Source organism: Solea solea, chromosome 11 (genome assembly GCF_958295425.1).
Source record: "Solea solea chromosome 11, fSolSol10.1, whole genome shotgun sequence".
In the NCBI taxonomy this organism is placed as follows: Eukaryota; Metazoa; Chordata; class Actinopteri; order Pleuronectiformes; family Soleidae; genus Solea; species Solea solea.
The window spans coordinates 2,133,006-2,160,973 of NC_081144.1; the positions used below are offsets into that span (position 1 = coordinate 2,133,006).

Genomic DNA, 27,968 nt, shown 5'->3' on the forward strand with positions numbered 1-27,968 from the left:
TTTTAAAATTTGACAGACGGGCAGAGCCAGCACCAGATGCACACATATGCATCGGTAATGTAACCTGAACTATTCATAAAATTAATAACAGAGCATCAATAAACAGGACGAGACATGAGTTAGCCGCGTCAGGTAGCCACCGCTTCACACTCACACTTTTATTATCAGCGTAAAACAAGAACAGTAGAAGTCCGCCAACCACAACGACATCACGACATTTCAGAGAGATGAGAAAATTACTTAAATTAGTTACAGAAATAACAGTGTATCCCGGGCCTCGCAAAATCAAGTCAATGTATCACTGCGCCTAATGCGCCACCTGGTGGAAGGCCAGGCATTACAAGTCAGGGTCAAATGAATGCAGTCACGATTATGATATGATCTCACTCGCACATACACATTTGTTAGTCATGTTTGTTTTGGGAGTCACGTTTTTGTCATTTCCTGTTTTATTTTGGTGAGGGTTTAGAGTTTCCTGTGGGTCTGCACTTGTCTACCTTGTCCTCGTCTGATTACCTTGAGTGTTTGCACCTGGTCCCCTTTCCCCTTCTTAAGTCACTCATTCCCCTTTGTCCTTTGTCAGTGTGTTTTTTCGTCTCCATGTTGTTCATGTTAAGAGTGTAGAATCAAGTTGATATAGTTTTGTTTTCATGTTAAGAGTTTCGATCCAAGTTGATCCAGTTTTAGTTTCGAGCTTATAGGTTTGTTTTTCACCTTTTCTCTTGCCTTCAGCATTCCTTTTTGTTAATGTTTTTTCTATTTTGATTTCACCTATCTATCCTGACTAAAGTCATTTTGACTGTTGAAATTTAACATACGAAACCATGGGAAACTCTGACTTGTTCTAAATGTGTGTATTTATTTGAACAATGTTATATTATAAAAATGACAGAATGCAACAAAGATGTGGTTGTGTGTCAATTTGAGCGTATGCATTATAGAGGGTGAAACATAACAACACATCTATTTTTTGATACTGACTCCCAATCATTTGTTTATTGAAATGATGTGCAAATATTGTATGAACCTGTATGACCTCTGTGGTCTTTCTAGTTGGTACATAATGTCTGGTAGTTTGAGTTTGAGTGTTAATCCTTGGTGCTCACGTGGCACATATCAGTGCCGCAGGTGCACCGATGGTAAATTGCCGTAGGAATAATACACAACTCCTTATATGATCATGTGGTGTGTGCTTATAGGTGCCATCTTTAGGCTTGACAAAATGCTTGTTGTTGTTGCATCAAAGTTATTTTATATCACTTTTTTAAAAAAACTTGGGAAGCTAGTAATAAGTATAAGTAGTGATAATTGTGCAGAAGTCACAAAACAAGACTGCTGTACTTTCATTTTTGTTCATAAAAACCAGTCAAGCAAACTGAACTGTGACATATTTAGACATTTCACAAGTACTTTATTGCTCAGGTGTGTTTACATAGTTGGTGAAAATGTATAAAAAATGGATATAATTACCTTAAGGTTGTGCTGAAAAAGAAAGTATAGGAAACTCTCGTATTGCATATACATCCTTACGGCCGCTGTATATATACGTAACATAGTAATGGGGAAAAAAGCAGCTAAAATTCTCTGTGTTCTAAGGGTTAAAGACCCAAGATGACCACATGACCACAGAGGGTCTCAACCCCTGACCCCTCACTGAGGACCAGGAGAAGATCCACAGAACCACAGACTACAGGCTGATAGGAAGGTCAGACAAAGACACAGGATAATAAAAACCTCTGTTCTTACACTGGAGCTGCATTTTCTGTCTGATTAGGACGTTGACGTTTGAGCTCCAGCGTGGATTATGTAACAGATTTATCTGCGATGTTCCTCACTGTTGTGTTTTTGGAGACCAAGATACATGGATGGAGCCTTGTCAGACAAGGACTATGAAGACGATTAGTTTCTTGTCTGTGACCCATTTCTGCAACGCGTCCCATCCAGACTGCGTGGCTCTGAGTCACGTCCCTGATCCACCGCCGTGTCCATTATCACATGTGGACAGGACAAGATGAGTGACACGCAGGGACACACCCATCTGAAGTGATATGATGAGAGACATAAAGAAACATTCATGTCACTGGATTTCTTGTTTATCTAACTGGTTGTTTATATTAACATTTGTATGTTTTGTAAGGCACTTTGAGTTTGATAAGAGATGATAATGCATTACAGCAAATTACCCATACAAAATAAATGACATACAGTACATGTGCCTATACCCGTAGTATATATATATATATATATATATACATATATATATGTAGTGATATATGTATGTATGTATGTAAATATATATATATGTGTGTATATATATATATATATATACAGTGGGTACGGAAAGTATTCAGACCCCTTTAAATTTTTCACTCTTTGTTTCATTGCAGCCATTTGCAAAAATCAAAAAAGTTCATTTTATTTCTCATTAATGTACACTCAGCACCACATTTTGACAGAAAAAAAACAGAAATGTAGACATTTTTGCAAATTTATTAAAAAAGAAAAACTGAAATATTACATGGTCATAAGTATTCAGACCCTTTGCTGTGACCCTCATATTTAACTCACATGCTGTCCATTTCTTCTGATCCTCCTTGAGATGGTTCTGCTCCTTCATTGGAATCCAGCTGTGTTTAATTAGACTGATTGGACTTGATTAGGAAAGGCACACACCTGTCTATATAAGACCTTACAGCTCACAGTGCAAATGAGAATCATGAGGTCGAAGGAACTGCCCAAGGAGCTCAGAGACAGAATTGTGGCAAGGCACAGATCTGGCCAAGGTTACAAAATAATTTCTGCAGCACTCAAGGTTCCTAAGAGCACAGTGGCCTCCATAATCCTTAAATTATGAGAACTCTTCCTAGACCTGGCCGTCCAGCTAAACTGAGCAATCGTGGGAGAAGAGCCTTGGTGAGAGAGGTAAAGAAGAACCCAAAGATCACTGTGGCTGATGTAGCAGGGAGATGGGAGGAAGTTCCACAAAGTCAACTATCACTGCAGCCCTCCACCAGTCGGAGCCTCTCCTCAGTGCAAGACATATGAAAGCCTGCATAGAGTTTGCAAAAAAACACAGGAAAGACACCCAGACTATAAGAAATAAGATTCTCTGGTCTGATGAGACCAAGATTGAACTTTTTGGTGTTAATTCTAAGCAGTATGTGTGGAGAAAACCCAGCACTGCTCATCACCTGCCCAATACAATCCCAACAGTGGTGGTGGCAGCATCATGCTATGGGGGTGTTTTTCAGCTGCAGGGACAGGACGACTTGTTGCAATTGAAGGAAAGATGAATGTGTCCAAGTACAGAGATATCCTGGAAGAAAACCTCTTCCAGAGTGCTCAGGACCTCAGACTGTGCCGACAGTTCACCTTCCAACAAGACAATAACCCTAAGCACACAGCTAAAATAACGAAGGAGTGGCTTCGGAACAACTCTGACCATTCTTGACTGGCCCAGCCAGAACCCTGACCTAAACCAATTGAGCATCTCTGGAGAGACCTGAAAATGGCTGTCCACCAACGTTCACCATCCAACCTGACAGAACTGGAGAGGATCTGCAAGGAAGAATGGCAGAGGATCCCCAAATCCAGGTGTGAAAAACTTGTTGCATCATTCCCAAGAAGACTCATGGCTGTACTAGCTCAAAAGGAGCTTCTACTCAATACTGAGCAAAGGGTCTGAATACTTATGACCATGTGATATTTCAGTTTTTCTTTTTTAATAAATTTGCAAAAATTTCTACATTTCTGTTTTTTTTCTGTCAAGATGGGCTGCTGAGTGTACATTAGTGAGAAATAAAATAAGCTTTTTTGGTTTTAGAAAATGGCTGCAAAGAAACAGTGAAAAATTTAAAGGGGTCTGAATACTGTATGTATGTATGTATGTATGTATGTATTATTATTATTATCATAATATAAAATATATACTGTAGGCTACCTTTAAAACACAATTTAATACCAATATTAAAATAGAAATACAGTAGATGTTCATATACAGTATTTTCACACATGTTAGGTTTTACCTCACATGTATTTCATTCATGAAAATTCAATACTTGATTTTGAAGAATAACAACCCAGTTTATTGCATAAACGCATTGATTTTATTTGGGGTCATTTTTGACCCCACTCGTGGAAGAGTGTAGGTATTGGTAATCAATCCACTTTATTTATATAGCACAAGACAAACACAAGGAAGGTTGGTAGGTTGTGCATCCAAGGGTTAAATTGTTTGATTTCCATGACAATTTTGTCAGTGTGCTTCTTCTGCTGGTTCAGTAAAGCCAATACACTACTCAACATGTCATTCAGTCAGTACATTCATCCACTAGAGGGCGCCAGTGTTCAACACTTATTAGACCAAAACATGCTGCCCATCATAATATTGTGTAAGGAGGATTTTTTTTCTACTGGATTCAGTTTCCAAGTTTGACAGGATAATAAAAATGTGCATGTATTAACAACCCTTATTGATACAACATCATGACAAGGCATCTAAGACGAATAACAGCAACATGGTCAGAGCTATTTTTAAAGTGTAACTAAAGTGTATTTTGTTTTCAAGTTAATTTATACTAAACCTTCACAGTTTAGTGTAAATCATTGAAGTTATGCATGTTGTGTTACTGCATTTAGATTTGTGTCATTGTTTGTTCTCAGTCCTCAGTCACTGCAACATGCTGTCGTCACCTTCTTGTCCAATCAGTCTAATCAAACTCCTCCCCCGTCTTTTATAAAAGCCAAACGTGTGTTGTAGGATCGTTACACAATACTTCCTCTAGAGAGCAGTGCTGAGGACCAAGTTGCAGGCATCAACAAACATGGCGACCACTGAAGAAGTTATTTTATTCACTAAACACAGAAACACAAGTGGATTCCGTGATGGATGTAGTTCCGCGAATTCTGGAACGTTCTCTTATTTTTAAATGTCCACATTCAGACTCTTCATTGATCCATAACAGTAACGTCGGCTGTTCTTCATTTCAATGTGCAGCTCAGAATTGATTGGAACCACTTGCAACAGAAGCTAGAACTTATATTTATCTCATTGCGACTTCCTCCTTCACAGGACCTGTTTCAAACTGTCATCTGTGACTTGTTGCTCCTGCTGTACCAGCCCTGAACACTGATCCCTGTCTGATTGACGGTTTTGTACTTGCTGCCTCTGACCCAGGTCGTCATTGACAATGAGAACTGTAACCTGGTAAAAATAAAAAGGTTAAATAAAAACTGATTTCTGGTGGTATTCATTTCTTCATTTCGTCGCACAATGACAGACAAACTGAACGCAGATTACGGACGAGCGGTTCCGTTTGTCTCTGTCTTGTCAATCCAAATGGAGATTAAGAGATTGAGAGGCTCTCGCACAGTAACAGTGGTAGAGCGAGTCGTCTTTCAACTCCAAGGTTGTGGGTTTGATTCCTGGCTCCAATAGTTTATATGCCGATGTGTCCTTGGGCAAGACACTAAACCCCACGATGTGCCGGCAGCGTGTGAATGAGCATGAAAGACGAGTGAATGCGTGAATGTTAAATCTGTAGTGTAAAGCAGCTTTGAGTGGTCATCAAGGCTAGAAAAGTGCTATACAAATACAGGCCATTTACACAATACTTCCTCTAGAGGGCAGTGCTGAGGGCCAAGCGGTTATTTTATTCCGTTTGATCCAAAATGGAGAAAAACGCAAGCAGATTCTGCGATGGATGGGTAATTCCACAACATCCTGCAGAGGCGCTCTTTGCAGACATTTTGACGTGTCTTAACAGTAAAAGCATGTGTGTCACTGACATTAATAAAGATGACTGATCAGTTCAAAGGTCACGGTTTGAATCTGCCAACTTGGCGGGCGACTTTATGGTTTGTTTTATTGCCCGCCCCTAGTCTAACACACCCACCACCATCTGGTGAGTGAGTATACAGGGTTGCTATCATAATTAATAATTATCCAAGTCCAGGTGGAATATAGATTAACTGGTTTCAAAGGTGGATTAACAGGTTTTAGTGTACAATACACACACACACACAGAGACGGACATCTACACCCATACTCTGCGTCACTGCGCTGTGGTTTCACATTGAAAGGGGAAATCTGTGACTGAAGTTCATCAACTGCTTTCTTCAACAAGTGCTTCCTTATGCATGTGCACTTGCTGTTGCGTCACTCACACACTCACACACTCAGCGAGGCTGGAAAAGAGTGTGTTTTTCTCGTTTTTAGTTTCTGTTCAGTGATGACATAGAACCAGAGTTATGCCAAAGTTGGATCATTAACTGTGGCTCCGGTGGATAAATCATTTCTTTCAGCTCTTTGGTGGAGAGAGATGGACAAGGCGTCGCAGCGAGCGCAGGTGGTGAGTGTGTGTGTGTGTGTGTGTGTGTCACGCTCCTCTCTGCTGTGATTGTGCAGACACTTTCATGCCGACACACACTGACAGGCTCAGAACATTATGGTCCAGTGACACCACCGTCACAGTTGCATGTACAACAGAAACAAACAGCAGCACAGTGAAGTGTTCAAGTGTGACAAGCTGGTGTTTCCTGAGGAAAAGAGAACTTTGATCTCAATCATTTTTTTCACTTTTATTTCCTGTGGTTAGAGTTACAAGTACACAGCACACTAATGATGACTGTAGGAAGGAAGGTGTCAAAATGTATACTCGTAATGTGTGGCCACAATATTTCGACGGTTTATTTCTGTGTAACTGACCTAATATGAAAGTCGTATGTCGTATATGTGCAACCTCCACAGGTGACCACAGCTCTGGATTCTACAGGATTTTCAGTTACTTCCGGAAAACTGTTTATTTCAGTTCCTGTCTCATTATTGCAGACTGTGTCGCTGAAACAAACTCAGCGCGTTGACTTAATAAATTCAAACACAGGTTTATTCTTTAGCTGAAATGCGATACTGGCGACTAATTCCCCTGTGGTAACTTATTCATTTAGCAAACTAGAGTTGACCTTTGGGCCCCTAAGATTAATATATTGATAATTATATACTGTGGTGTAAGTACTGTGTATATGTTGTATATATGGATACCCCTTTTAGGATAAATCTTAACCATGGTAACTGTTCTAGACAAGGAAATAAAGACATAAGAATTAGATATGTATGAATCCAGTTGATAAAATAAATAAAGGTGCTTACCTTGTAGTGATGACGACACATGGCAGGCAACCACAAACACTCGGTTTGTCAGTCAAGGTGCGTTTGTTTGGTAACAGAAAGGAAGTGTAGGCCTCTTTTGTCTGTAAGGTAGACGCTACTAACAGGGCTTCCTTGAAGAAAAGTGATGTACTGCTGGGCTTTCGCACAGAATTCTCTTCTATAGTTAGCTGTCGGCAACTGACCTTGGTTATTGGCGTCTGAGAAACAAATATTTTTTATGCAAACCTCATTTTATACATGTTATTTTTAACATAAGGCCACACAGGTTGGTGTAGTGGTTAGCACAGCAAAAAGACCCGTGTTTGAGCCCTGGTTGGAACAAAGGCCTTTCTGCATGGAGTTTGCATGTTCTCTCCGTGTGTTCTCGCCCTATGTCAGCTGAGCACCCCCCGCTATAAGGATAAAGTGGTAGAAAATGGATGGATTTTCAACATAATACACAAAGATCTGAAGCAAAAGTTTGGGCAAATTCACTTGGGGACACTTTTTTTGTGGCTTCAAGAACCACAATAGAAATAATTTGACTAGTTGTGTTGAAGAGAAGACACATTTTAGTTTCAAAACATTTTATTACAAATGTTGATTGAGAAAAGAAACCACGAGTTTGATAACCGGTGGGGTTTGCTTTCATGTTTTTGTTTTCCTTGCTACCTGATTGTGGTTGTCACTGAAAAAGTGATGACTCATTTCTAAAGCACAAAGGAAATGCTTCATTCTTTATCCAAATATGAAGAAAGTAAATTGTCTGTTGTATTTTTTGTACATAAACATCCATTATGACTAGCTGGAAGAGAAGTAGTACCTGTGTTCTGACAAGCGTCTAATCACACTTGTGTCTTAATGACAGTGACCAAACAGGAACGGCTGAGAACATGAAAGTTGTCTCTCGCAACTGTTTTAAGTGCTTATTCCTTTTTTCTCTCTCAGAATGTGGAGCAGCCGCTGTCTCCAAACAGACGGAGAAGTTTCGGCTTCTCATCTCTCCGCATCAAAAGTAAGACAGTGGATCAAGTCGCACACATTCAGGGTCAGGACCTGATTTAACTTCGATGGGAAATGACACTTCTTACTGAGCACTCTTTCATTATGTCACATACTTTTCTGCAGAAAGACACAACAGCACTGACGAGGGTGAGTTTACGCAGCGGAGAGGGCTGCTGTCGTTTTCTTCAGTCCGGGAGACGTCAAGGAAGGGTAAACCATTGTTTTTTTACTCTGCTGAAACAATTACAGACATTTTCATACAAAAACATGACAAGTCAGTTTGTTGACGTTCAGATTCTATCACCAGAGCCTTCATCAGATGATGATGGTGGTGCTTCTCAGCGACAAGGCACTCGGGAGCAGATGAAGACAGGTATGTTGTGATACTGAAGTGAACATGCTACCTTGCTGTGTTCTAATGGGATCTAATGGGATGTTATCATTCCCTATGTCACACTTTACTGCACATTCTCTCATTGATATAATCCAGGATTTAGATTACCACCTCTTCACTCTGCTAACCTCTGGGAGGTGTTCTTTTGAACCTAAACATAAAAACAGCTCCAGTGTCTGACATTGTCAGGCAGCCTTTTCCACACTCAAAACTGAAGCTTGTAAACTGCCGATTGTACATATAGAATATCTGCATTTTGCAAGGACACTAGTGGAGTTGCTGGTTTACTGCTGCCTCATTTACTAAGTTTTGTGTCAATTAGATTGTCTTCCACTGTGATGAATGTTTAACCCCCAATTTGGCAGCCATGTTTTCAGTAAAAGTGTTTTAGGCTGGTTCTCCAGAACAGCAGTCAGTCTGAGACTAATACCTTCGGGACATTCTTAAACACTTAATATAGCTTAATGTCCAAAAACATGCGATCAGTCATCACCAACTTTCTCATTAAGCTTTTTTCCTCTCCATAGGTGCTTATTATAGAGAAAAAGTGGACATGATTAGAGACGTTCATACAAAATCTCAGTTTTCGGACATAAGCTACATTAAGCTTTGAGCGCCTATGGAAGAAAAAGCTAAACGGAGACAACATCCATAATATTGGAGTTTCCAATTTGATTTTGGGCACGACTCTAGGTGTCCATGAGAAAGTTGGTGTTTTTGGACATTTCCTTACGTTAAGCAGTTTAGAATGTTCCAGTAAAACAACCACGCTTTAAAAAACAAAAACCAAACACAAAAAAGACAACCTGGACTATCCCTTTAACAGACTTGCAAAAGAGGTGTGAGTCAGCTCTCTGACGTTGAACAGGTTCCTTGGAAGGTGATATCTATTCTAGGCAGGAGTTTGGTTTGGTGCCTGCTTCAGAATCTGACAGGATAATGGATAAACATAAAAGTATTTTACGTTGTTCAGTTAAAACTACTTTTTTCTTCTAGATAATCTGTAGTGCATTGTTGTTATGGGAGTTTTTCGTCCTCTTTCTCTTGGTTGTCTAATTGTTTATTAAGTCCTAACTTGTGAGTCAGGCTTTGGGTTTAGTTTTTTTTTTTTGCGCACGTGACTTGAACGCACCACGGGAGGACAGCGCTTTTGTTTTTTTCGGCTCGCGGAGCAGCAGCAGCACGCGGAGGCGCGGAGAGAGTGAGCGCGAGCCACGATGACATGTCCGTACGGGAGAGGAGACGATGGAGAGCCGCCGCTGTGTCACTGAACGTCCGCGGGAGCAAGTAAGAGGAGCGCGGCGTGTGTGTGGAGCTGAGCAGCCATGAGTGAGGCGGTGACGAGGAGGAGAAAAGGAGTCGCGAAGAAGAACAGATGGAGTGAGTACAGGAGGAGGACACCTCACTCTCCACCGCCGCTGTCACCTGACTCAACCGCTTGTACTTTAACTTTAACAGACAGTCCGTAAATGTCAATTTGTCTGCGGATAAAAAAAGTTACGTTACTTATGTCTGCGTTTAAAAAAAGTTACGTTACTTTTCAACCGCAGAGTCGCTTACCTGTGCGGAGTTTGTGTCTTATATCCGGGTTACAGGTTTCCCACCACGTCTTCATTAGTCGCCATTAGATTGTGTTGTCCGATAAACAACAACAACCACATCATTTTTGTTCCACTTATGTACAACAATTATTTTCTCTAACATTTTCCCTTTAAACCTGAGATTCTGTAATTTTGAGGAAACGTCCCTAAGACATTTTTGTTGATTTCCTTTGGAATAATTTGATGATAAACTATTACAAATTGCAAAATATTTGATTACATCATAAAAGTTGTTGTATTTTCTTGCATCAAGTACGTGACAATAATTTAAATGTATGAATATGGTCCTACGACTCAAACAAAACATTGCGTTGATGAATTACTGAATACACCTTGAGGCTATTGTTATGATTCAATAATCTGTTTCACACTGAAATATCTCCACAGTTAGAGTAACTCGAATAACATAGAACACTTTGTTGTCTTACTTTGGTCATGTATTCAATATTGTGATTATGTAAAACTGGTTTGGCTGAGACGCATTAATTATCTCAAGCGCGTTCCCTAACTTTAGCCCTTAGTTCAACTTAGTTCCCATTAAGTATATCAATCAATAATTCAATAATAATGGAAAGTTGCCTTACTCTTATAGCAATATAACACAAGTTCAGCATATATATTGTGTTGTTGTTATTTTCTGTCTTCAAGAAAACCACAATTAATAGTTTATAGTTTCTTTAAGTTTCTCTCTCTCAGAGCAAATGTCAACCTCTCATTCATTTGACTAGTATTTGATTGAGTTTAAGTGCTTTAAAACCTTGCAGGAGCTCACGTGGTAGTGGAAAATATCTCCGTTTTATAGCACTTTAACAGGGTTCTTCATGACTAGCTGTGCAGTAGACCCACCAACTTAAGATGTCGTGCGAGGAACTGGAAACGTTCTATTTGAAATCAACAGGTTTCATGTTTTTCTCAATGGGAAAACACAGTAAATGGAGCAGGACTCCAGCACTTCTTTTCAGACTGTTCCATTCCTTTGCTCTCAAAGCTGACGGCATAGTGTTGTAACATGTCGAGCAGCCTCAGGGTGTGAAGCTGTTCAACAGGACTGCTATTTGCACCCACATCATGCCATTGCTTTTGACAGAGTGCAAACGCCTCGTCCTGTCAATAGAGGTTTAAAAAAAAGAGAAAAACCTCTGTGGACGTAAGGAGGCGAGGGAGGTGAGCCGGACCCACGGTGAAACTAGGACAAAGTGCCTCAGCTGAAGGTCACCGAGGATACGTTCACTTGTGCTCACCGTGTCTGTGCTGCATGTGCTCACTCAGCTTTTTTCAGTGAGCCCATGTTGTAGTGTACAGTGAGTGGGAGAGTGATAGATGTGAGGTCGTGTTTGACAGCAAACCAAACATTGTAGTGACAACCACAAACCAGCAAGAATGTAGTCGCTGGCAGAGTTTCCCCACTTTTGTCTTTCAGAGATTCATGAAAGCTTCCGTTTGTCTGTGGTGGTGACCAGCGTTAAAACTGGCAACTGGTTTTTAATTCAGCTTTATCCCTTTTTAATGAAATTCTATTCTACTTTCAGTGTAATTTCAGTGTTTTGATTTGATATTTAGTGCTGTGTAAGAGTGAGGAATTTGACTATTATTGTCCAAGCGTGACAAATGTCCGACACAGTCAGATTAAGCTAAATTACACTCCGTCTGTCACTCAGATGTTTGTGAGTGTTTACTTGATTTACCTGATTAAATCTATTGTTACTTCCAGGAGCAAACAAATACTAGCCTAGGGCTGTGCAATTAATCAAAGCTTGTGTTTCAATTACGATTATGGCCCCAAACGATTACAAAAGCAAATGAATCGAAACAAAATGATTATTACAAAACTTTTATTCTGAAAAATAATGCTTTTAATGTTGTAATGGCTTACTGTCCTGCTCGTCATCCATCAAAAATAGAATACAGGCATTCAGTTGAATCCCCGGGTTGAACACGAGTAAAGATATATACAATAAGTTAAAGTTATTTAAGGTAAATTCAAAAGGTTCGTTCAAATGTCGAGTAATCATTTGAAGTCATTAAAACGGAATAATTTCCAGTTTTTGGTAAATACCGTTCAACATATTCTGACATTTTTACAGACCAAATGAGTACTCAATTAATCGAGAAAATAATTGACAGATTAATGGCGAGTAAACATCTTGAATCTGAAGACACTTGACCCATCTTTGCTTCTGATGTCTTTGCCTGCAGTGTGTGACAAAAAGTGTATACGAATATGGGAATGTGAATGGCAAAACTACAGTGTAAAGCAGCTTTGCATCACAGACCATTTACATGTAAGATTATGAATATAGCCGGTTACTTACAAGCCCATAAATAGAAGAGATGTCTTTGGAACACAGACCCATGTCTTTGTCCTTCAGCTGGACACTTTAACTACCTCCTGTCACTGTCGAGAAGCTTGTTTCTGGCTGCGTCTGTTGCTGCGTTCACGTGGATCTGGTAAACTCATGATGACAAGTCACGCACAGGAGACTTTGAGTTCTTAAGCTTTTAGAAAACGTAGAATTAACATGTTGGGAGTTTTCAGGACAAAGAACCACATTTCAGTGCAGGTTCCACTGGTTTTAATGGTTACTCAAATGCACCCGCTTCCGGTACAATAACAATACAAAGAGAAATGTCTCTTTGTAAATGGCTAAATGTTGCATATTGTAGTAATTGTAGTTGCACATAAGTAATTCAGTAGAGCTCCAGTTTCTTTGAGCTGGTGAACAGTGTTACTTTTTTGTCATTTGTTAAAATTCTGTCATAGTTTAAATTAAATGACTGCCTTTCATTTGATATTTAAGTCACTGATATTGACACATGGTTTTTTTTCATGTTACCATGGTTACAGGCGTCTCTCACCTCTGCGGTTAGAGAGCACCCTTGGTAAAATCCTGTTGCTTTTGTAAAGTCTGAACAGGAACTGCTCTGTATAATCTACTCAAGTAGAGCTTTCCCTGTTAATGGTGATTCGCTTTCTGTTGAAAAGTGCACTATAGTTAAAATGTATTATTGTAATAATAATGATAATGTATTTACTGGATTCACTTCCTGGTTATTTGATATACTCTTGATTTTCTGAGTTAGTTTTAGAGCAGATCGCAGGGTTGAAATATTATTTATTCACATAGATTTCTGCGGGGTCTGTCCAGTTTTTTACTTTTCCTTTGAAGATGTTATCGGAAAAATCATCGACTACCTTTTATGTTTTATGTTGTGTCCCCTTCTTACAGAAGCAGGTGCTAGAATGAAATACATTTAAACACATTTCATGAGCTACACATCTGTATTTGTATATATCCATTTTCGTATATTAAAACAATAACAAAAATTCAAAAATGCAATATAAGTTTCATGAGAATATGACTACGGGCTTGAAAATCAGCATTTTACAGGAAATGGTTAACTAACTATTGCTGTGGCCAGTTTTGGGTAAGGTATGTCACTTTCATTTTGCTTTTCTTTTATTATAGTTGTGGCCTGCTGTTCTTTTGTCATACACTTGACTTGGTATTTACGACTTGAAGTGAGGTTAACTTTTATAAAGTTGAACAAAGGACATTTCCTCATCCACTTAAAAGCCAAAACCTCTTTTTAGAATACCTGTTGAATAGTAATGAGCATACTTTTTGCCGAGAGCTGTTTTTTTTATACACTCTCTGTAGAAATCAGTTTGTCCCACATGACGCGAACGCAGCACCAATATAAAAATTCTTTCCTCGGAGTCTGAGGTAAACAAATGAATCTGACGACTGTTAGTGCTGTCGTTGATAAACAGCAGGGAGGTGTTATTGATGGCCGCTCTGCTATATTGTGGTTACCAAATCCAAATACGCACAGTGGGATTGAAACCAGAAGTTTTAATATTTAGCGATGCAAATGCAGAGTGTCAGCGCGTTCCCTCTGCCGGAGGAGCTGCAGTATGTGTGGTATCAGCAGAGACCACGTGGGGATCGGCTGCTGAGCTGCAGCAGACTTTTTGTTTCTGCTTTTGTGTTCACGGTTGAGCAGTCTGGGTGTCTGTGTTGAAGCAGTGCAGGTTCAGGTATTTGTGTATCTGAGAGCTGTTTATGTTTGCAGGATTACCGAGGTAAGCCTTCACTACTGTCCTTTTCAGAAGATTATTGTTTGGTGAAGGGTTTGTAAAACCACTTTAAGTAAGAATGATGGTCCAGATTAACTGGGTCCTGGTCAGGCTTATTTTTAGGCTTAGCTCCATCTCAGACTTAAAGCTGTTGTCAGGGTTCCCACAGGTCCTTGAAATCATTGAAAGTTTAAAAAAAAAAAAAAATGACAAGGACCTTGAAAGTAGATGGACATGGGTCATTGAAAGTGCTTGAATGTTGTGCAAGAAAGAAGTAAAGTTGGATATTCAGGTAAATGTTTGTTAGGACGCCACCTGTGTCATACCCTGCATTGCTTGATGTATGTAGACCAGGCCTACGCAGGACAAACGTGGAGTCGGAATTACTGTCTCTCTCTCCACTGTTGACGTGAGATTGAGCGATGAGCGAGTAACGTTAAGCAAGAGAGCGCAAATGACGACATGATGTCTGGGAAATGAAAAATTCCAAGATCTCTGACTCACCAAAGAAAATGACTTTCTTGACCAAGATCCCAAGGACAATCCCCTAGTGGACGTGGTACCCCAATGGAAGGGTACCACCAAATGTAACATTTGGGGCCGGTTATTACTTCACCCCCCCTGAGTGGGAGTGAAGTATTGTTTTTGGTGGCTCTGTCTGTCTGTCTGTGCTTTTGCAGTTGCACTTGCCACTATGACCAACAGAGGCCGCCAGAGGCTTGTTGCGTGAATGGGGTGAAGTCTGCCATCTCTGATCGCCTTGTTTTGGTACTGTTCCTAATGGAAATGCAAAAAAATGCATACCGTAAGCACGCCATTAGGTTCAATAAATTCGGGCAATTCCCACCTACCTTCCTGCTCTGTTTGGCTAACCTTTCTTGCAAGCATTATTTGGTAGGTGGTGCAACGGAACAAAACAACAACACATTTGTAGGCTGTAAAATTAATGGAATACTAAACTGATTTGCATTTAGCTTTGCATTACTAGAATAGAGGTAGTATTTTAAAAAAAATTGTGCTTCCCAGCCTCAGTTCCCCTGAGTTGAAAAATATCTTCATTCTTTTCTTTGTTACTTGCCCACCAGTGACACTTGGTCCTGTTAGTGTAACTGTCAACAAAGATGGCGGACACGGTTTACATTCTGGGGATGAGGTCTTGTCCCCCTACAAGTGTGGAATTAGCGTTGCAGTTTCATCTCAGACCAAGTGTAGTCTAGTAATACAAAGCTAAATGCAAATCGCAAAGTATTCCTTTAAGGCGAGATTAGACTGTTATCAGTGAAGCAAGTATTTCAATTTAACATGTGTCCTAAATCCTCTAATGCAATACATTTCTTACTTGATGTCCCTTTTTAAGAAACTCATGGTTGTGTCGTGATTGTGAAAGTCCTGTAACACTGTGGCCTTTTCTGACCACGTGCTCTCATTTTCAATGTGACCTGAAAGGAAGAAAAGTAAACAGTCCCCGAGTTGTTTATTCACCAAACCTTTTGTTTGCGTTGCTTAGGTGAGCAGCCCAGAGGCAACCTCATCTCTGATGTCCCTGGGAAACTCAGTAAGTACAGTTACTTGAGACAGACTGGAGGCTATTCTCTCCTTTATACCCCCTCTTCGTTACTTTCAAGTATGTTTTTCTTTATATATATATATATATACACATATGGGGACCCAATTTACAATACATGTGAACAAAGGTGTGCTTTCTTCTTCATCTGTGACTCTAAACCACACATTTCCAAGCAATATTTCTTGGATAACTTGATCACAACTATGTTTTATGCACATGTTATTTAATAAATCTAAATTCAAGGCTAAAAAAAAACGTATTTGGTGACCGACAAATATCTCCCGCGACCTATTTTTGTGCCCTTACTCAGTCTGCCATAGAAAGTTTGAAAAATAACATTGTGTTTTATCTTAATTATGACAAATGAGTCATACTCGGAATACTAGAACATGCTAACACAGGGTTGTGCACAGAGGAAATAATCTGTATGTTGTAGCTCACACACACACACACACACACAGTTTTTGAATTGTTGTCCCAGCCATGTATTAAAATATTAGTAATAAGTTAGATTTGCTTTGTTGCCATGTCTGAATCTTACACACTCACACACACACACACACGTACTCACACACCTGCTATGATGCAGTGTGTTCCACATGGTTATCGTTATCCCCGTGGAATGAAAAGAAACTGATATAAGCGATTCTGGATTATTGGCATGATATTTGACTTGAGAGAGTAACGTGGCTCTCACACAGACAGACATCTGTGATGGATGAGCATGTAATAATAACCACCCTCACCCCGATCTGTGCTACTTAGAGATAATAAGAGTTTTGTTTGTTTAATGCATCCCAAGCCTTCTGTTCATCAGCCTCCAAATCCTTTCAAATTCTTCCCGTCTTTCATAATATATCGGATTCTCTCCGAATGAAGGGCTCACATTATTAACGTGATATCAGTGTTTTGGTTAAATTATAGGGTTTTTGTCAGTTCTTGTCAATGTCAGAACCCCGTGTTTGATTGTGTTACTTTACCGCACGTGCAACCGTTGTGTCCAAACACATGTTTAAAGTGTGTGGAAAGTGTTTATCTTTACACTTTAGATATGCTAGAAAATGGAGGCTGAGAACATGGGAACAACTGTGGAGTAAAGAATGTGAAAAACAGGGTCATGTGACGCGCGTCTCCATATTACAGTTCTGGCGCTACTTGGCTGAGCTTGACTCTACTCGTTTTAGCTGGTGCTTTTTTTTTAGCCCCTGCTCTGGTGAGGTTCCAAGCAAAATGTGAGGTCCACAGACTGCCGGTCACTGATTGGTCCGACACAAGAATCAAACCGAACAATGTCGAACCGTAGATCAGTTAAAAAGACCTAAACAACCTGAAAAACATGCATTAATCTCCGACATTAAGCATAGGAAATGTCTAAAATCTCACTGTTTAACAGAGGAGTCTGGTGTATTTAGCGACAGCACTGCTGAAAGCCCCTTCTGCCGTATTTCAGTTCAGGGGCCGTGCTATGACGACTCCACCCACTTTGAGGAGGTCCTATGAAGTAATGGAAAACGTTGGTCTGATACCAAACTGTGTCGAGCTGATGGAAAAGTGCCATATGTCATGAAACTTTGACCTAAATAGTAAAACTGTAGCTTCTCTACTTGGTTGTCGAACATGTAGTTTGATTACATTTATATTCTTTACAAACGCTGACAAATGGTGACGTTCTGCTGCTTTGGTCCTCACTAAAGGTCCATTCATACTCCATTTTCATCTGTTTTCCGTCCGTCCGTCCCTAATGTTATCACCAGTTTATGTTATAAACTCTTCTTTGTCGTTCTCCTGACTGATTGGACTATTGTTTGTATACTGCCCCCACGATTTCCAGTGGTATTGCTGCGTTTTGTTTTGGAAAACAAATACAAAGTTCAGACGAAAGGCTCTGCCCGTCTCTGATAATAATAATTTTTATCTTAAACGGAATCTGACATTTCTGAAAAAGAGAGAATAGATTTTTTTTTCACACACACTTTAATGTCTGCTGATTATCGATGCAGGTAACATTCTTCTGACTCAACTCGTGCCAGCACTCACACTCAACCGGAACCCAACATGTGCCTGTGCAGGACGTTGGATTTATTTTGAGGAACTGTGGATATTTACACTTTTGTTTTGTAACTGTGTGAAAGTTACAGTGATAAGCAGCTGCTGATTTTGTTTCTCAAACAGGTTCCATCCCACCAGGGGAAGATGAAGGTGGACGACAAGGGGCCCTCAAGAGGTTCAGTGCCATGTGGTCGTCCTTCCGCAGAGGCAGAAAAGAGAGTGAGTGTCTTTGCAGGGAGAAAAAGAAGGATTGGGTTGAGTGAATACTGAGCAGCAACTGAACAGTCACAGCAAACAATGTGAGACAAAGGCAGAAAAAGGACAAATGGGTCAAATTACACAAGTGAAGAGTGCTTGTCATCACAACATGTTTTTACACACATTACTGATTTGCGCTGTAAACAACAGAATGGAAACACAGACATTACATAATAGTTTTTACACTTGAGGAGGTGGAACATTTTCTTTGTATTGATTTAAAAAGTGAAGCCATCAATAAAGACGTTTGTCAAAGCGCCGTCCACAAAACACACACTGCCAGCTGTGTTGATACGGACTACACCTTTAAGAAGACACTACAAACATTATCATAGTGAACTTCTGGGCCGGTTTTCATCATAGTGCGGTTGGGTTTGGTACAGTATGGTTTGGAATGGTAAAGACTTGTGTTTTCAGTGAGAATAGTACCTTTGTACCTTGGGAGACGTCAAGCTTTGTATGAGATAAGACTGCGGTGGGCGGGAGTGACGTTTTTCAGCTGATTGTCGTGGGTAAAGCCGCTCTACCTCCACCCTGACCTGAACGTACCATTTTTACTCTGGTACCCCAGGGAAGGGTGCCAGAAAAATGGAACGGAGCTGGTTATTTTGGTACTAGTCCTAATGGGAACGTCAGCAAATCACCAAACTATTGGTCGTCTGTTTTTTCTTTTTATAATTTTACGGCAGTGTAAAGCTGCCCTCCACGGTTTGAAATTCCCAGTCACAGTTTGTGCTCAATTACAGTTTGAAGTCCTCTCATCCTGGTCGCACTCTTCTTCATCGCAGCTCAGAGTTCCTCGATGAAGCTCTAAGTGCTCCACTTAACTGCTTTCTTGCCTCCTCAGTTTCACCTCCCTCTTATCCTCCCCTCTCCCATCCCCCTTCACTACCATGTTCTTCTTTTTATTACAGTATTTTTATCAGGGCTACAGACATGAAGTTATGCACTATAGCTTTGAACATGATTTAGATCGACGCACCTCTGTCCATACAAGGTGTCGTAGCTGACAATAACAGAGAAAGACAACCAGACCATGGTTAATGAAGCTGCCTGTAAATCTGCTATGTTAGATTCTGTGGTCCCCCTGCATGCTAAAACACAATTTAAACGTCTACCTCTCTCTGTGTAGAAGGGAAAGAACTGGAGCCCCCAGAACCAGAAGGCCCAGCAGCGGCAGAAAACTCATCCCGACAGCAACGCTACGCCAGTGGCCAGTACTTCTTTGAGTATCTGGTGGTGGTCAGCCTCAAGAAGACCAAGGACGACAGTAGCTATGAACCCGAGATCACCTACCAGTTTCCCAAGGTCAGTTTGACAGGTTTGATGGTGATACGTGACGGTTTTGGGGCTTTTCCACAGGATTAAATCCAGCTGTGGCACACACACCTGCATGTGATCCCCCTCTGTGACAGGAACATGGATTCACATGGAGAGTGAAAGATTGAAACTATAATATATAGCAGCAGCTACAGCCTGGTGTGACTATTCGCTTAAAATAAGTCGCATCTCCATTGCTTATATTACTTACAGTTGTTTAAAATGCAACAAAGTACAAACATTATAATAAAAAGCCTTTTTTGTTTGTTGATGAAACTGAAAATAATGGTCAGTGTGGATTGTAAATTGAAAACACAGATAAAAATGCGATCATTTCAGCGTAAACGAGTTTGAAGTTTGAATGAGTATATTTACATTCTTTGTTTAGGGTCTATTACTGTGGCTTTATAAACACATTGTTGTGAGGTTGTTATGTGGACATTCTGAACCCTGGCTTGCATAACATGACCTAGAATAACAAATAAAATATGTTGTAAGCATCACAAGTATTTCTGCGCCTTCGTCTGCCAAAATCCAGCCTAAAAATAAGTCAAGTATCAGAATATTGGTGGAAATATGTAGTGAATTTGATCCGAACACTCAGAACGTTGGGTTGGCTGCGAGAGAAATGAGGAGCTTTTCAGAAATGTTGTGAAGAACAGAGGTGTGTGTGTTGTGTGTGTGTGTGTGTGTGTGTTCTTTCAGAGGGATGGGATGGCCAGACGTCAGAAGGAGGAGGAAGAGAAGACGCTCAAAGCGATCACACTGTTCTGTTTCCCAGAGGGCATCAACTGGGCTCCTCTGACAGAATACCACAGGTTTGTCCGCTGCTTCAGAACTTTCATATGCTGTTGACTTTTTATACAAGAGTTTACAACAGTAATGAATCTTTTCTTCTTCAGCCTTTGTTTCCTTTGTCACTCGCTGCAAATCAGCCCTGAAGCACATTTCTCAATCACTGTGGAGTGTAAAGTTCATAGAGGAATAAAAAAATATAGCAACAGAACTTTATCATTCGCAGAAATAATGATTTAATGCAACATCTGTTTGCTGCTGCACTTTTCAAAAAGGTCAGATATTGGGCAGAGCAGGTAATTGAAACAACACGATGGACAAATGTTAGCAAAGGCTAAAATGTAATAGTTCTATTTGTGATTGTTCTTTGGCAGTCTTACAAAAGAAATGTTAAAAACAAGACATCTCACTAAGTTAGTATAACAATAATTTGATTAATTGATTACTTAAGACAAGTTTCTCTGATATTAACAATGGATTACTCGATTAATGAGGAAATAATCGACAGATTAATTGAATATGAAAATAATTGTTAGTATAGTGGTAAATATAGTAGCATAGGAGTTAATATTTTTGCTCCACCTAAACTTTAAAGTGCTGCACATTCAAATGACAATTAGATATTTTACCCACATTATTCAGCTCTAATCACAAAAGTAATCTGTGTTTTGTGTTTGCAGCGAGACCTTCTCCTTCGTTCTGACTGAGATTGACGGCAGCAGAAGAAATGGATACTGCAGGAGGTTACTGGTCAGTGTTTATCGGTCACCGACGACTCCCCTGTTTATCTGTTTATCTGTTTATCTGTTTATGATCATTAAAAAGCTTCTTCTTCTTCGTCTAAACCCTGAAGCCTGGAGGGAAAGGAGCCCGTGCCCCTGAGGCGTACTGCATCATCAGCAGTCTGGCTTGTTTCGGCCTTTTCTCCAAGGTGAGGTGAACACTGAGCTGAACGTGTCCACAGAGGAATTTACCACTTAATTACTTTATGTGACCCACTTAAAACTGTTGTTGGCAAATAATTGTTGATAGTTTCAGAGTCTCATCCACAGGCAAGTCATTAATGTTTTGGAATGTAGGCTCTCTGTCGTGAACCGCTTTATCTGTATCTGCTACTTTTTATAATTAAGGACTGATTAAAATAGAAAATAGAAGATATTCTATTACACTTAGGCAGAGCTCAATTAAATGGTTAAAAGGGATTTTTTTGGTTGTTTTTCACATCAATTAATGTTTGTTTATCAGGGACAATGCAGTGAGACATAGTGGTTATAATGTATCACATGTAGATTAAAAAGGACAATAATATAAGACCTATTTCTCATCTACATTATACAACGTAAAATATCCAGTCTCAGCCAGCTCTTGACCTTTTGCATCATCATGACCTTCTGTTCTCCCGCATGTGTGCAGATATTTGACGAGGTGGAGAAGCGGCGGCAGATCTCCCGGGCTATGATCTACCCATTCATGCAGAAGCTGCGGGAGGCCCCATTCCCAGCTCCGGGACACACTGTGGAGATTAAAAGCTTCATTCCGGAGTCGGGCACTGAGGTCAGATCAGAAACTCCTTAAAGAGCCCCGTTCTGACCTGGCGTCAGCGTCTGTCCTGAAAGATCCTGTCACAAGTATGAGAGCATTTAGTCCGACAGACGGACAAGAATCAGGAGAATTTAGGTCAATGTTTTGATCAAGATAATATTGTAGCAGTAGCTACAGATGAATCAATGCACAGCTGTGATTTCAGTTCACTGTGAAACTGCAGCAGCAGGTCAGAGGACGTCAGCTGAGGAGACGATCTTTAATGCGTCCTGAGGACGGATTCTCGTTCACACATGTTGGAGAATGTGACCACGTGTGTCCCAGACCGACTCTAAATGTGGTTGTAGATCAGATCTGAAGACTCATTGAGACCTAAATTTAGAGCTTGTGTTTGGATCATTGAGGACAGACGTTAAAACCAAGTCTAAACAGGTTTGCTGTCACTGTTTCTGAGCAATTCTTTTATTTGTTACTAACACCAGGCCTGAAAAGGATTCTTGCCAAGGTCAGGACGCTAGGATTTTTGCAATCACACTGGTCTTCACTCCTTTGTGCCGTGTTTTATAGTCTCATTTCCTCTAAATGGAAACATGATTTACAAAGTTGACATTGTGCTATTAAAGAAGGACTGAGACCAACACCTCCACAGGATAATGTTTACTGACGATGTTAATTATGTAGAAGCTCATTTTCCCTTTGACTTCCATTCAAACTGACATTTTTGACACCCTTGTGGCTATTCAGTATATTTTTATTTCCTGGCTGGCTTCTTCCCACAAACTGAAATGCATCCGTTTTTTATATACAGTCTAAGACCTTATATAAAATGATTGAATTATTAATTTATTTATATATATATATATATATATATATATATATATATATATATATATATATATATGATTGATGTAAATTAAAATTTATTTAATTATTATGACAAACTGTTTTCGTTGTCTGCTGCTTCCTCACTGATCAACCAAAGAAAAGTCAACAGACGGAATACACAACGAGATTTTTAGGCAGCCTTAGGTGATGAGTGTGAGAGGTGTGTCCCTCCACGGTGATCCTTCAGATGTTTGATTCCGTTCATTGACACAATAGAAACATATTGAGCCACTAGACTGAGGGTTGGAACTGTAGACGGGACGAGGCCCCAGCTCGTCACCACCACAAAGAAATACTCACACAGACCTAAACAAACCAGAGCTCCTGCAGGTAGGTGTGTCTGTGTCGGGTTGTGTCTTAACCTGTCCTACATTACCAAACCTGAAGCTCAGAGCGGAGCATCAGCATCTCACGCCGAGGCCTTGTGTCATGTTTCAGCTGCAGCTCTCTGTCACTCCTTTAAGTATTCACTCAGTTGTGGGCAGCGTTTGTGCCGCAGCACATTTCTACTGTGACCAGACATCGAAGTGAACACTCTGCTGCTCTTACAATGCACACTTATGCAAAGAAGAAAATACATTGAATTTCCAAAAGCTAATCAAGGCTATAGAGGCTTCAGTAATGGCTTTCCATTCATATTAAATCAGTCTTTCATACCTGTAAGTGTTTCTAAGTGACAACACAAACTTGAAACCTGCAAATGATGATGTTCTCAGATGTCTTGTTTTGTCCACAAACCGAAATGATTCCTTGTCAAATGGAGGAAGGAAAGCGGAAAATATTCACATTTAAGAAGCTAAAAGAAATCAGAAAACTCTGAAACCCAAAAATCGATAAACAAAATAGTTTTAATTTCAATCTGTCAAATAGATTCATTTAGTTATTTTTTAATGATGGATTAATGGAATAAAATCATTGCAGCCCTAATCCTATCCTGTGATAAGCTGTTCTAGCCACAAATTGAGAAGTTTTTACAACTGAACATCATTTTCTGACATTTTACTCGGTTAATGGAGAAAATAATCGACAGATTAATGGAGTATGAAAATGATCATCAGTTGCAGCCCTAGAGTCAGCAGACGGTCACATGTCAGTCGAGTGATGACATGTTGGTGTCACTGATGCCGTGTTTGTGACGGTGGTCTCTCTCTCCCTCCCTCTCCCCCTCTCTCCCTCTCTCTCCCTCCAATAGATCATCAGTCTGACTCGCCCACTGGACTCGTGGCTGGAACACGTCAACTTTGCCACGCTGTTCGGCTGCCTGACAGATGAGGAGGTGTTAGTGGTGTTTGCCGCCGCTGTCCTGGAGAGACGCATCATCTTCATCGCAGATGAACTGGGGTATTTTACACAAAGAGATGCCATTGAGATGTACCCACGAACACAGTTCATCTGTTCACGATCGGTTTCATCGAACCTGGACTGTTCCTGTTTGTTTTTGTTTTTTTTCCACAGCTCTAATGTGAACTGTCTTTGTCTCCGTGCAGCACCTTATCCCAAGTCATTCACGCAGTCACAGCCCTCCTTTACCCCTTCACCTGGCAGCACACCTTCATCTCCATCGTCCCCGAGATCCTGATGGATGTAGTGATGGCACCAACGCCGTACCTGCTGGGAGTCCAGAAACGCCTGCTGGACCTGGTCATTGATCAGAGTGATGTGAGTTATCATTAAGTAATCTTTTTCTAAATATTATATTTAAACATTCTACCCAGTTTATACGCTCTAAATTTAAATGTTGTATTCATCCATCTTCTACTGGTTTATCCTCTACAGCCCAGTGGACACAGGGGTTTTTATTCTTTAAATATATAAAATCTCTCTTTTTAAAAAACACATTCACCTCGCCTTTGCTTCACAGAATATCTTAACCACTTATTGGTGACCTCTCACATACCTCTATCACTATAACGCAGGCCACAGCTCAGTTGTAGACACATACACTGTCCTATGCGAGCCAGTAAACTGTTGACCACTGACACATTTTGAATCAAGTGTTTGTATTTTAACTTGCACGGCTTTTCTGTCCTTTACGGCACTAGAGAAACAGACGGATGAATTAGGAAAAATGTACCAATTGTGTGCATCTAAATTGTCATATAGGCCTTTTTTAATTAGATGGTTAACATTTTAATTCATCATACCTTCTTTGATTTGAATGTCAGTTGTTGACGTATATTTAAATGAGACAAAACATTCAAATTGGATACAGGACATTTTTTCTCTTAAACAAGATACTAATATATGAAAAGTAACTGAACAGTTTAAAATGATATTCACTTAGTGTTGGTTTGTGTATGTGACACTGAATCACAACACTCCTCTTTGATTTTATGTCTCGTCATCTGTCTATTTCTTCTTCTTCCCGTAGATGCTAATGGTCGATTTGTCAGAAGATAAGAAGGATACTTTCCTTTATTCTGTAAGTGTTGTGTTTACTCTAAATTCTTGAGTTATCAGTTATTTTTTTCAAAATGTACAAGAAACCATTTCTGAAAGTTAAAAATGTGTATAAAACAATACAATCTTCCTTTTCCAGATTGGTGATGAAAGCTCTATTCTACCCCCGAAGCTCCAAGCAGAAATACTTGAGTCTCTGAGTAAAAGACAAAAAGCGTCAAGTGAGTAAAAATCCATCCTAGACAGTGAAGTGAAGAAGCAGAAACGGCCACAGACATCACCACAAACATTTTCTCTTCTTGTTTTTTTTGTCTTCTGCAGCGGTGGAGGAGCTGAACCGGGTGGTGTACGAGGCCTTCCTGCATTTCTTTGTGAGAACAGTCGGCCATTATGCGTCGTACGTGAAGTACAGTGGAAAAGAGCCGGGCGTGTTTGAGAGGAGGAGCTTCTACAAGGCCATCGAGTCCAAGACGACTCGACACTTTGTCAAGAAGTTCATCCAGACGCAGATGTTTGACCTGTTTATCCAGGATGTGGAGCAGCAGCAGCCTGGACCTCAGCAAGGTGAGGACTGTGGCCATGTTTTAAAAATACACGTGACGGAAATGGTACTAATTCAAATTTTAAAAAAAGTCAGACTTTACTTAAACTTGGAAATAATAGAAGCCGGTACACGGGAGAATAAGACAACAGACAAAAACCAAGCCGGAACATTTGTTGAACTGATGAGGAGAAGAACTGGGCAGGTCTCAGGACTTCATTTAAGTGCAGGGATCGGCTCTCCACGTTTCAAACACAGGTTTGGAAGGTTTTTCAATCTCACATTTGTGACACATATCTTAGTGAACGAAAATATGAAACTGCTTTTATTTATCACCTTAATCCCTAAAAAAGGAGAATGAAAAAGAAATAATGAAAATCTAGAGCCTCTGCCTACTTGTTACTCTGCTTACTTATTTTAAACATATATTATCTTAAATAAAGATAAACCTCTCACTCTCTCCCACCAAAGTCCATAGAGAAAATCAGTGTTTTTAAGTCACTTGGACGTGGGAGCATCTGGTCTGTTGCTGACTTGTTTGCTACGTTTATGACACTCGGTGAAGTCCAAATGAAGGATTTCAAACCCCAAAGTTGCAAAGAACACATTTGAACTTAGTGGTGAAGGAAGCAGTGGATCAACTCTTCCCTGATGTGCCCTGATGTGAAATCGTTGATTTTCTCTATGGACTTTGGTGCGGGGGTGATGAGGTGTCTATCTGGTGTATTTTATTGACTTGGAAACATGTTTCCATGATGCTGCTTTCCTCCCGAGAGTTTAATAAACATCTTGACTGAACTGAGACACAAACAACACAAGCTTTTATTTTTCCTCCAATGCCTGTCTGTTTCCTGGACGTTAGCTGGATTCCTATTGGACGGGCGAGCATTCGTCACAGCGTGCAGAGGTCGAAGTTCAGTGTTATACTTGGCAGAGTGAAAAAAAAAACCCTTGTACGGTGAAAGGCCTTTTAAAGAAATGGGTTTCAGAGCACAGCAGTGCTGTTGTCGCGTTGTTTTAAACAGTATGTCTTGTAACTTAAGAACCCTTTGATGTAATAATTGGTACAGTCGGTGCACTGATTCTGTCTCCTGTCTCCTGTCTTCTGTCTTCTGTCCCGCAGGCGTATTTCACAAAAAGATCCTTGAATACCAGGAGAAGAAGAAAAGGGACAAGGGGAAGAAACACTAACTCTCTGCAGGGATCACTCGTGTATATACAGGAGTACATAGGAAAAGATGTAAATGTTGTGACTTGTGTATTTTTTTAATGTCTCGTGTTGGTTTGCTTTTAAATAATGTTTGTAACAATGTGTGTGTGTGCGTTACTGTATGGTTAACTTGCTGCTACTCTGTGAAACACTGGGAGACTTGAGCGTCACATGTTGGTCCTCAGGCTGTGGAGAAAGTGTGTCGCTGATGACGAGCAGGAAAATCATTTCAAATAAAGATGTAGTTTTTGTTTTTTTTCTTAAAAAGTCCACGTTCCTATGATGTCTTATTTTTAGACTCTGTTATCCCAGAATTCCTCTCTGTGCAATGACCCCTGAGGGATAATATATGAGCCCAACTGTGCTGCATGACGCTTTAATATACATCATCCAAAAGCAGCTCAACGGCTCAATCTGTTGTTTTTGTTTGATTTTATCGTTGACAAATGACACATTGAGATGATTGAGCTACAGTGTTGACTGAATCTTTTTTATTATTGTGTCATGAATAAGTACGAGTATGTCTAGCCCCAAATGGGCTTATAAGACACCATTATTTAAACATACAGACCAGCAACAAAGAGAAGAACACAAATCACAGCAAACTAGAAACAAACTTGTATACATTTAAACATCCATTCTACTCTGTCGTCATCAGTACACGAGAATATTTCTGGGTTTTCATTCAGTGAAGGTGTTTTTAGATCATCGTAGAGAGGACGATACAGAAGGAGTGACTCGTTCTCAATTTCCCCTCATGAACATTTTTAAATCAATAAATATGTTGTTGGGGAGGGGGAAGCAACATAAAAGCACACATTTAGATAGGTTGTTCAAAAATGAAATATTTTAATGAGGAGGATAAATCTGTATTAATCTAAAAATAACAGGAGGAATAATAGGTCATGCTTAATTTGAATTTAAAAGTTGATGTTAATAAAACAAATAGCATAACAGCAACATATTTTATATACATTAATGTATTTACATGTAAATGAACTGGATATTATTATTAGTGTTATTATAATTAGGGATGAGTTGATCTGATACAGAACAGGAAAAAAAGACTAAATCCGATATGATCCAAACATCTTTTATATCTCACGCTTCTCTTTGCACAGACTGTAAAAATGTAAATAAAAAGCAGCAGCATTTTTAGTTGGGTCATGTTTATTT

General features: G+C 39.9%; 1 protein-coding gene across 4 annotated transcripts; it reads left to right on the top strand.

Moving 5' to 3' along the window:
* Positions 1–6,082: 6,082 nt before the first annotated feature.
* LOC131468888 (DENN domain-containing protein 2D-like) lies at positions 6,083–27,950 on the top strand. Of its 4 annotated transcripts, none has more exons than XM_058643572.1 (17): positions 6,083–6,350; positions 8,096–8,162; positions 8,276–8,362; positions 8,460–8,525; positions 15,733–15,780; positions 17,965–18,060; positions 19,232–19,407; positions 20,125–20,237; positions 20,895–20,964; positions 21,068–21,145; positions 21,628–21,768; positions 23,834–23,982; positions 24,129–24,300; positions 25,013–25,063; positions 25,181–25,262; positions 25,363–25,605; positions 26,706–27,950. In XM_058643572.1, exons 1-17 carry the CDS (start codon positions 6,321–6,323, stop codon positions 26,771–26,773), a joined length of 1,737 nt encoding a protein of 578 aa, XP_058499555.1. In that variant the 5' UTR covers positions 6,083–6,320; the 3' UTR covers positions 26,774–27,950. The 4 variants fall into 4 exon arrangements, with proteins under 4 accessions (XP_058499555.1, XP_058499556.1, XP_058499558.1 ...); XM_058643573.1 differs by having other exon boundaries at positions 6,083–6,347; XM_058643574.1 differs by lacking the exons at positions 6,083–6,350; positions 8,096–8,162; positions 8,276–8,362; positions 8,460–8,525 and adding an exon at positions 9,671–9,926.
* Positions 27,951–27,968: the final 18 nt, after the last annotated feature.

Bases quoted from the DNA above. Each gene is read 5' to 3' on its own strand.
- LOC131468888 (XM_058643572.1), top strand. From the start codon at position 6,321: ATGGACAAGGCGTCGCAGCGAGCGCAGGTG. The intron at 20,238-20,894 runs GTTTGTCCGCTG...TTGTGTTTGCAG, and splicing joins CCTCTGACAGAATACCACAG to CGAGACCTTCTCCTTCGTTC. The intron at 20,965-21,067 runs GTCAGTGTTTAT...TAAACCCTGAAG, and splicing joins GATACTGCAGGAGGTTACTG to CCTGGAGGGAAAGGAGCCCG.